Source organism: Ctenocephalides felis, unplaced genomic scaffold (genome assembly GCF_003426905.1).
Source record: "Ctenocephalides felis isolate EL2017-DRISC unplaced genomic scaffold, ASM342690v1 CF-g0.4_SCAFFOLD_01604, whole genome shotgun sequence".
Lineage (NCBI taxonomy): Eukaryota > Metazoa > Arthropoda > Insecta > Siphonaptera > Pulicidae > Ctenocephalides > Ctenocephalides felis.
Window position 1 is genome coordinate 10,965,815 of NW_020537758.1, and position 11,688 is coordinate 10,977,502.

At 28.2% G+C, this 11,688-nt stretch overlaps 1 protein-coding gene across 1 annotated transcript in view; it reads left to right on the plus strand.

The window, feature by feature from the left end:
- The window catches only part of LOC113373173, a 35,633-nt gene extending 24,588 nt beyond the window's left edge, over positions 1-11,045 (plus strand). Inside the window, exon 2 of the mRNA XM_026613491.1 lies at positions 10,770-11,045. Coding sequence (XP_026469276.1) covers positions 10,770-10,936 — 167 coding nt within the window. The 3' untranslated portion in view covers positions 10,937-11,045. The remainder of the gene's footprint in view (positions 1-10,769) is intronic.
- Positions 11,046-11,688: the final 643 nt, after the last annotated feature.

An 11,688-nucleotide genomic window follows, 5' to 3' on the forward strand; every position in this document is an offset into this window, starting at 1 on the left:
TTTCTGTACGCCGGAGGGATTAAAATTGTATGTGAAGGAAATTATTTTGAACTCTATGAAGAAACAATGAATCCGTATCAAATTCCAATCTTCCAAATTTAAAATAGATTAATCAAGATATCCCTTAATGACTTCAGCGAGTATTATTAAAACAATCGTCGCCATACGGGCTTTTAGTCATAACATATATAGATTTTCATATCGCGTGTTACAATATGATTCTTTCTCGAGAGAGATCTTTCATTATCATTATCACGGCATTAATTTAACGGATTCATCGCTTTGTTAATGAACCCCAGACTAATTTTCAACTTCGTCATGATTAGTTTCGTTTAGGGACGCCGGCATGATTCAGTCTAATAGTCCTTAATTGGCTTGTCGGCACAGAGACAATCGAAAGAGTAGAGTCTCTTCTTTCTGTTCTGAGAATATTCATTTGAGACTTCAGACTTAACTTAAATAAATTAAGACGTAATCGTTAATCGCCGAGAAGAAGTTGCGAGGAGTCACTTATGGAGATGTAGAGAGAACTGCTTCTGATTGTCAACGTAAAAGTCATACATTTTGAAGTACAACTAATTCAAAACGTTGGAAAAATAATCTATTTGTATCGCAGTAGCCAGGAGACATATATATCTTTGGGCAAAAAGTTTTTCCGCCATTATCTCAAAATCAATGAATTTTTACAAATACTATTTTAAAGTAGAGGGCAAAATATGTGTAAACAGCCATCGTCATAAATCGGACGACTTCCCATGAAAAACAACCACATTTTTAATTAACGAAAGTATATAAGTTTTTGGTCTGAACATATTTTTTGAGTAAATGTAATTTAATAATTTTTTAAGCATTGCACTGACTATGTTGCTATCATTTCATAACTTTAAAGTTAAAAATAAAATGGTGGATATTTTTGCCTTCTGGTTATCCTTTTTTACGCCATTTACGAAGTAAGAGAAAAAAAACATATTTCTAAAATAATGAATTACTTGGGAATTATACTGAATAAAGTTTGATAGTGTTCTGTTTGATGTGTGTTATTTGTTGTGATTAAGTTAGGTTAAAACCAACCTTTCATAATATAATTACTAAAAGTCAAATTTGATCTTTGCACCCCTATTCCTACCCTAGTATCAATATATAAAATAATCAACATTTAGAAATATGCAAACGTTCTTTTACAAATTCCAATTTTGCTAGAATTCTATAAATAATAATATTAGGTACTCTCATAATATTTTTAATATTTGTAACCATCATACATAGAACTCTTCTGCTTAAATTTTCGGAGATAATTTCATAGACAATTTTGCACTTCTCAAAAATTTGGTTTTATTTTTGTATTTTATTTTCTACTGAGAATTGCTTATCATTGAAGAAATATTGAGCGCGGAGCCAGCCACACATCAACCTCGCATATCTCAAAAACTATCGAATGTTTCAACTTTAAAATTCTGTCAAATATTTAGTAAAGTGTGGTAACAATGTGTGTCAAGTTTCACCAAAATCACAAATCGCATTTTTGAGAAATCACCATGGTGTATCTGTTTAAATATTCTGTAGGCCAAACGTGCTCTCAACCTAAAACTAGGCTAGTTTCGGGTCAGAGTGCGTTGGTGCGTATTTGCAAATACCGGACTTGTTCAATTGTTGTGCAATCACACATATCTCGGAAAGTATCGGATTAACCATTTCAAAATTTTTGACACAATTTTTGTAAAGTATAGCAACAATGTGTGCCAAGTTTCATCAAAATCGAATTATGCATTTTTGAAAACATACTATCTGTTTAAATGCTAGTATTGAGCTCGGAGCAAGCTACCCATCGACCTAGCATATCTCGGAAACTATGAAACGATCCAACTTTAAACTTTGGTCACATTTTGGGTAAAGTTTAGTAACAATGTGTGTCGAATTTCATCAAAATCGCAGAACGCATTTTTGAGAACATACCAACTGTTTAAATGTTAGTATTGAGCGCGGAGCCAGCCACCCCTCGACCTCGCATATCTCAGAAACTATTGAATGCACCAACTTTAAATTTCTGTTGAATATTTAGTAAAGTGTAGTAACAATGTTTGTCACGTTTCATCAAAATCGAATAATGCATTTTTGAGAACATACCATCTGAGGATGGTTGGAGGAATAGTTCATCCATGAATTCAAAGCAATTTTGTGGGTTGAAACATTATTGTTTTTTGATGGGTAAAGATACCATTGCTGTCAAAGTATCCTTCTATAAGAGTTAATTGGGCTGTGGCAAATCGAGGCAAACTGTGGAGAAGTGGTTTGATGATTTTAATCGAGGCCATGCAGACACTGACAGTACGGAAAAAAGTACACCGAAACGTTTTGCACCTAAAAGTTTAGACTCTAAAGTGATATTAATCACGATCATACATTCATAAATATTTATATTCGTACGAGATTCGATAAAATAAAATTACATTGTTAAAAAAAGTCACATTTTTTCAAAAAAGTCACATTTTTTCAAAAATTTCAAAATACTCAAAAATCTAATTTTTTCAAAGTTCTCAGAAAATTTCATTTTTTTTTTCAAATTTAATTTTCTGTACGGAAAGTTGCAAGAATTTTTCTTAACACAAGATGCTATGCACCACTAGTTAGCTGTCTAAATTGATGCTAAATACGATCATACGTTCATAATTATCTAAATTCATACGAGATTCGATAGAAAAAATTAAATTGTTCAAAAAGGTCACATTTTTTCAATAATTTCAAAACACTCAAAATCTAATGTTTCAACGTTTTCAGAAAATTTCAAGTTATTTTTAAAAAAATAATTTTCGATGCGGAAAGTTGCAAGAATTTCTCTCAAGAACTTTTTTAGACAGTTATCTGTCTGAACTGATTTTAAAAAACGATCATGCGTTCATAAATATTTATATTCGTACAATATTCGATAAAAAAAATTAAATTGTTAAAAAACACATTTTTTCAAAAAAGTCACATTTTATCAAAAATTTTAAAATACTGAAAAAATATTTTTTTCAAATTTCTCAGAAAATTTCATTTTTTTTGAAATTTAATTTTCTGTACGGAAAGTTGCAATAATTTTCCTTAAAACACGATGCCATGCACCACTGTCTAAACTGATGCTAAATACGATCATAGGTTAATAATTATTTAAATTCATACAAGATTCGAATTGAAAATGAAAAAAAAAATTGTTCAAAACAGTTATTTTTATAAAAAATTTTCAAAAATCTATTTTTTTCAAAGTTTAAAAAAATTCAAAGCTTTTTTAGCAAAGCCGGCTCGAAGCCATATATTACTAATTATCTGTCTAAACTGATGCTAATATAAATACGATCATTCGGTAATAATTATTTAAATTCATACAAGATTCGAATTAAAAATAAAAAAAAAATTCAAAAAAGTTATTTTTTTTCAAAAATTCTCAAAAATCTATTTTTTTTCAAAGTTTAAAAAAAATCAAAGATTTTTTAGCAAAGCCGGCTCGAAGTCATGTATTACTAATTATCTGTATAAACTGTTGCTAAATACGATCAAACGTTAATAATTATTTAAATACATACTAGATTCGAATTAGTTTTAAGCCTGAAAGTGTGCCGGGCGCACTCGCCGGTAGCGACTATTGTATGCCGGTAAACGTCCCTAATTCGCCTCAGTTAGACCCTTCGACGCCCTTCGGAGTACGGTTGAACGCGCGATGCGTTTCCTGCATCCGCCGACGCACGTGCCGAACCACCATGCACGACGGATAAATTATACCTAGACACTTCATAATTTATATATATATATATATATAATATATATATATATATATATATATATATATAAATAAGTCGGGTTTTCCTTCCTGACGAAATAACTCCAGAACGCACGAACCGATTTCGACAATTTTGCATTTGTTGGAAAGGTCTCGGGCTCCGTAAGGTTTATAGCTAAGAAAATTAGTTGTGCATGGCATCGTGCCTTAAGCTGCTGGAACTTCACGCACCGTAATTAAACATTCGAGTAATGACATTAGTGAGAATTATCAGAATTATGCTTGGTTAAGTCAACGAGCAATTCTTGCCGCAAAGAATAATTATGTACACGCACTGAATTTCACCATTCAATCAAAAATTGCTGGCGATTTGGTGACATACCAATGATTCCGACTGGTCTTCCGTTTGACTTCAAACGATTGCAATTTCCAGTTCGCCTTTCGTTCGCAATAACAAGTCGCAAGGCCAATCCCATAGTGTTTGCGGGATAAATTTCAGATAGATTATTCAGAAAATCATTGTTTTTCACATGGGCAGTTATACGTTGCCTGTTCACGAGTTGGAAAACCATCCACTTTGTTTGTGTTAACGTCAGACAAAAAAACAAAAAAGGTGGTTTACCAAAGAGCACTTCAATGAAACGGATAATTTGTGGATTCACTTTCATTTACTTAGAGAAGCTCAACTAAAAAACACTTCATTTTTGTAATCGAAATAAATTCATTACCTTTGTATAATAAAATCACATTTTTCCTTTTCAAATATAAAACAACCAAAAAATTTCTTCATCTTTCTCACGAAACCATCTGGTGGCGAAACGGAGTTCGTCGGGTTTGCTAGTATATATATAATAAAAACACGATTTTAAATCAATATCATCTACATTTATTTTTATTACCATATAGATTTCAATTTGCAAAAATTTCAATTCTAAAACATATCTTTTATCATGATGAGCTAATTTTGGCGAATTCGGTAAGGTCGTCGTAGGAAGCAGAGATAATGCGATTACATACCATTTAAAGTACTTATCATCTGAATCGATAACGTAATAACATCTAATCCGCACATGTTAAAGCCAGTTCTGAACTGGAAATAAAATATATAAATCCTCATTCGATTGAAATATTTATTTGCCGAGATAAAAGAAATGCGATTGAATATGGAATAACGTACAAAAATAACTGGTTACAGCACGAAAAAAATAATTAAAATTAAAGGAGTGGTAGGAATTGTTGTAAATTCTAACTTAAATAATTTATATATACTACAAAATTATCGGTTAAAATTTTATTTTACGAGTACTTATAGAAGAGTATTTATTCCTATAATTTTTATGTTTTCCTAAAAAAAAATATTACAAATATCTTGCAATTTATATTACAATTTATTGATTTTAGCACTTATGTTTATAGTAAATTTAAATATTACAATTTATTGATTTCAGAACTTACGTTCATAGTAAATTATATATTTATAACTACTTTACTAATTAAGATTCACTACAAGTTTACTAACAATACTTTTTGTTGAACTATGAATTTAATTTTCTTTAAACCGGTCGACTTCGAGAGACTTTTCTCTGAAAAAAAAAACAAAATATGCTAGCAAGTTTTATCGAAAATTGGCGCAATTCATCAGTATTGTAAAACTGTAAAATAATTGATAATAATAGGTTGTCAAATATCTCCCTTCCGCCTGTTTGTATTATAAACCAAGAGCAAAAAAGCGGAAGGGAGATATTTGACAACCTAATATTATTATTGAAAAAAAAATTAGTAAAGAAATAACAATCCTGATTATTCGGTCTCTCAAATTCGACCAGTTTTAGAAATTTTAAATTTACTTTAACAAAAATTCTTATTTCTTGAAAACTTGAGGCAAATGTGTTATTATTTTCTACTGTAGCCCTAAAAATGTTATTCACGGTTACGGTACCAAAGTTTAAACAAACAAAATTAATAAAAATTAACCACAATAATCGAAATATTGTCATAATTTCAGTCAACATTTTTAAACGGCAATTGCAACGGCAATTTTGTTTTCTAAATATCTTCAAGATAGTTAAGGTCAATTCTACTAGACGTTAAGTTCTGGGACATTGTGTATATATAATTTGCTAAACTTCAAACGTAAATTTAATCTCTTTAATATTTTAGTACCATCGATATGTCTCATAACAAACTTTGTGCTATAAAATTTCCATCCACTTAAAATCATAAAATCTGATTTTATAGATCAAACCTATAATAATCGATGAAAACTATAATATTCTAGTTTATTACCTAGCAAAATGTGAATCTACAAGTTTAGAACTCAAAATTTGCTTTTACACATGATAATAAAAACAAAATTGTGAAAGACAAATTACCTAAATGAAAATTTACATATAATTGAAAAATATAAACCAGCTAATTCGAATCAAAAAGTGCGTCACAGTTTAAAAAAATGTTGTTTAAATAGCTAAATTTTAATATTTATTGATTAAGCAAATTATTTCTTATTATTAATATTTATTGATTAAGCACATCTCTGGAAGTTCATGTAACTTGCCCTAAGGTAAACTACCACGTACAGTATTCATTTTATACACTCATAGCCTCAAAATATTCTAAACAACTTGACTTTTCAAAAGATATTTAATTTTTATTAATTTAAGTTAATTAAATTATAATAACTAGTTGTGTATGGCATCTTGCCTTAAGGCAAATTGCTGGAACTTCCAATACCATAATGAAATATTCGAAGAATAAAATTTAGTAAAAAAAATTATTTTTTGCAAATTAAAAAAAAATGAAAAAGAAACTTTTCCTAAAAGAATTCGTTTCGTCAACACAAGCAGAAAGTTTTTTGAATCATTCAAATCAGTTGAACAACACTCCCGAAAACGTCGACAAAAAATTGTATCCACACATACACACACATATTTTTTTTTGAGGTATGCCAAAATGTTTAGAAACCTCTCAAACGTGAAGATATGCAAAAAAAAATCTTTTTTGATTCCCCTACGGAAATTTAATAAAAAAAAACCTTCTAGTGGTCAATTATATATTTCAACCACCGACTCTTGCAACAATCGATCCTTTACCCTTCGTGATTTCCTCCCATAATCAAAAAACAATAAAACCAATTATATAAAGATCTTAATAAAATTTCCTATCTTAATCAAATTCGTTGGCTTTTATCCACACATATACATATATATTATTATTTCGTCCAAGAATTCGCATGTCATAGGGCAGTAACGTAAAGCTCTTCGCCGGAGTCGAGTGGAAATACTAAAAGCAATAATTGCTGTAATAACTTATTCACGAAAGTGATTTTATACTGACCACGACGACATGCACACAATAACTAGAGCACATCTTAAGGGAGGAAAAGTCCACTGAAAACATGTAGTAAATGATAAAAATCCCAGAGAGCTCGGGAAATAGACACCGAACCGGGGGTTGTCAAAGGTAAAGGACACATGAAAATTGGTAATTCTGGCCAAATTTGTAATTGAAGATAATAATTTCTTAAAACACAAAAATCTGCTAAATTTCTGGGTATCGATGAGAAAACTAAAAAGACTGACAATAAAACTAATTATATAGATTCTGATTAGAATCGCGTGATTCTGATTAGAACCGCTTATCGTAGGCCTATAATATTTTAGTATGTTATTTCAGACTAGGAAATCTATCGTAATACCAAGTTTCATCAAAATCGTCAAAAAAATTCAATAAATAATCACGAGAAAACGTTAGATATTTACCAAGAACTGACCAACGATAGTCCTTGTTAATTTACATCAAATGACTTTGGAATTTTTAAAATCGGTTCAGACGTTTTTTTGAAAAAAACATCGATAAAAGTCTAAAAAGCCGTTTCTTTTTAATTAGTAAAAAAAAGTGTAAAATTTGTTTTTAAATTTCTCAACCAGAAGCGCGCCCAACAAGGCTAAAATGAAAAATTCCCAATAATCTCATAAATTTGTAAACGCTAACATTATTATTATTATTATTATTATTATCATTATTATCTTACTATTTCTATTATTATTATTGTGTTATATTTCATTATTTTTGTAGTATTATTTTATTATTCAGAAATTTTATTTATATTATTTATTAATTTTATTTATATTATTATTTGCTTATATTTTATATCAAATCATATTACGGATATTATTTTCATGTAAATTTTATCCTTTGCACTTTTATTTATTTATATTTATGTTATTATTTATCAATATTACTTGATGTTAATATTTTAACAGTTGTAATACTTATTGAAATTAAAAAAAAATCTCAACCGATTTTGAAAATTTAAAAACTGTTCGAAAGATATGAGTAGTAGAAATAGTGCTCTAAATACAAGTATTGTAAGTTATAGTAATGGGTCGAACATCGAAAATGAATTTTTTTGCATATTTTTACGTTTCAGAGGTTTCTGAAGATTTTGGCATACCTCATAATCAGAAAAAATTGAAGTGTGTGTGTGTAGATACAATTTTTCGTCGACGATTTTCGGCGCACGGAACAACCAATTTGAATGATTCAATAAACATTGGATTCCTATTGATAGGAAGATGTGCTGATTAGTTTTTGGCAAAGACAGGTCCAGCCGTTTCGGAGATACCGAGCTAAATGTGCAAAAAATGGAAGTTTTTGAGAGAACTAAGCATCCGATAGGAATGATTCAAAATTATTCTGTTTGTATTGATAAAACGATTGCTTTTGGAAAATTTTTTAGCTCCAATTTTTTTTATTTTCAAAAAAAAATAATTTGAACTAAATTTCATTCTTCGAATATTTCATTATGGAAAGTTCCAGCAATTTGCCTTAAGGCACGATGCCATGCACCACTAGTTCGGAATAATTTCATACATAATTTTTTTAATAATATTTTGAATTATAATATGACTCGACAAAGTATTGAATCAGTGCGTTATAATAGCAGATTAGATATCACAATATTAATATAAATGGTATTAGTCTAATCCAGAGTAAAGATTATAATGAATTAATAATTTTCAATGGAAATATTTGATTAAAAGATCAATAATAATATTATGATATTACACCAAATTTAATAATCAACATATGGAATTATATAAAGAAAATGGAGGAATAGAATACAAATATCTAAGTCTTGCATGGAAAATAAAAATTATTTCTTTAGAACAAAGTAGAAGCATCAATTTTAGTATTTTAATCTATGTTATATTTTTGGAATATTTTTCGGAAATTCTTGAAAAGCACAGAAATTACACCTAACTTTCTGCATTTTCAGCAGATTTTTTAACGACTACTTTTTAGTGCTACAAAAATGGTTTTAATATGGTAATATTACAGAAATATGATCTATAATGAAATTATTTTTATCCTAGCTAATTTGTAGAGATAAATGTATTTTTTCCGAAGTTTTAGAATCATTTTCCCAAACCAATGCAATATTGATATCACATTGAATGAGCAGATTATAACGAGATTTAGACCTACAAACATTTATATATAAGCAGCTTAATGTTCAGGTTTATGATATGAAACTGAATGATCGAATAAAATAAGATTGTAAAAATCGGATCTGAGTACCTACTTCTGTCTACTAATACTTACAGGGAAAATTGAAAATAAAAATATCGAAATAAAATAGAACACAAAGTTAAATTTTAAGCTTTTTTGTATTTAATTTTACCTAATAAATATAGTAACTAGTCACTATTAACAATAAGTATGTTTTAGTATACATATAGAAAGAAAATAACTTAACATAAATGTTAAAAAAATAATATGGCATTATTAAGTCTCGAGTCTCAGTTTGACTTATTTTTTTCAGGAATAAAAAATACAAATTATTTAAAAAATCTACGAAAAGCATTGCGAACAGAAATATTGTACAACGTACATTTTTATAAAAAGATGATATAAATGATTTAAAAAATTAAATATAACAAACAACGTGGTTTAGTGAACATTAACGTAATTAATTCTATATATGAAAAGACTTGCATATTTAATTTCTATGTTCAAAAACTGAGTTAAAATAAACTATATAAATTTATATCATTATTCATGACTGTTAAATTATCAATAAAAAATAATTTCAAACTTATCGAAGTGGATAAAAATTTTATACCTATTATAGTATTTTTGAACATGAGATTTCTCTATTTCTGGTTAATCTAGAAAAGACGTAGCTTTTGCAATAAATGTATCTTTTATATTTTTATCGTACAAATTTTGAGAATCAGAGTACCTTCAGCAAATATTAATATTTAATTAGATGTCGTCTACTAACAGGATTTATATTTGTGTTATGCCCGTCTTATATTATATAGTTTTTCCCGAGGAAAAAGAAACATCTCGAAACGGCCTATAAAGTTTATACAACCACCAGATATATAAAACCGTCATTTCAATAATAAACTTGTAAAAACATTTATATATAAGTATTAATTAATTATCATTCCAAAAAAAATTCTACAGAGTGTTAATTATTTCTTCAAAAATAACTTTTGAACTCTCATAAACGACTTCATTAACTTACTGTTAAATCTACCCTTTTCAGAAAAGTTTTTGAGAACTTTTAATTGCTTTCTTAAAGAAAGATTGAATTTGTAGATTTTGGGAACAGGAATAAAATATTAATGATAAGAAAGCGTTTTGGTATTAACAAATCTTGAATTTACAAAAAAAAATAATACTGGATAAATTATTTGTTTGTAGTATGATAATATATATGATAGTTATATGATAATTTATATATAATTGATGTGATGTAGCATATTGTATAAAAGAACAACAATACTCATTCTAGATATATTTTTCGCAGAACATCATACATCATATATTGAAAATTAAAAAATGATTTCTGTTAATTATAATTTCTCACATTTTTGTGATTTTTTGAGTAAACAAACACAAGAAACCCTTAAATATGTGTTATATTAGTCTAGTACTCAATTATATATTGTGCTTGTGAATTTATAGAGTCTTTGGTTATTTCTAATGTGTCTTTTTATTCCAGGACCTATAGGTAGTACATTGGGCTTAACAAATACAATCGGACAGCACAATTCGACATATGGTTCCTTATGTCGAACTTCCTGGTCTGATAATCAAATTTCGGCGCAAAGTAACACGTCGAGCTTTTCACAATGCACATCTGATGTTAAAAATGATAGAGGTATGTAAAATACATAAAATCTTAAAAAACACTGTTCCAATATGTCGTTACAATAAATACACAAGATATAGGTAATATATTATTACCGTTATCACCTGCTAATCAATTCTGCCACGTCGGTCTCTTTTATTGATAATACCTGTGCGATTAAACCGGTCTTAAATCAATTTATAATCTTCTTGGATTTATTAAAAATATTTCTGATTAGAATCATTAATTTTAGAATTATATGTACGAGTATACTGATATACATCATGCTCAGAAAAATTAAATTGTTGTCATAAAATCAGTCACAACTGAAATTAATAACAACGAGGTAATGACATTAAAAATTTGGTCATAAAAGGAATTTATTTTAGGATATGTGAGTATGTATATATATATATATATATATATATATATATATATATATATATGTATATGTGTATGTCAATGTGTGTGTATTGTTCAATTTTCATTTCCAATGACAAATTTCGTTCGTTATCATCGGATTCGGGCAAACCAAACCAGCGGACTCGATTCACTAATCTTCTATACGATTGATATACAACAAGGATTTAGGTATTTGGTTTAGAAAGAGGTGTATTCGAATATTATTCATGTAAATATTTTATTTTCAATATATTATTAATATTAGAAACAAAATTGAAAACGCGTTTCAATATGTTACTAACCAGTAAACAGTCAGAATATATACGTTTGCATTAATTTTTTTTAATATAATATAATCTATATATCATAAATATAAATGACATATTAC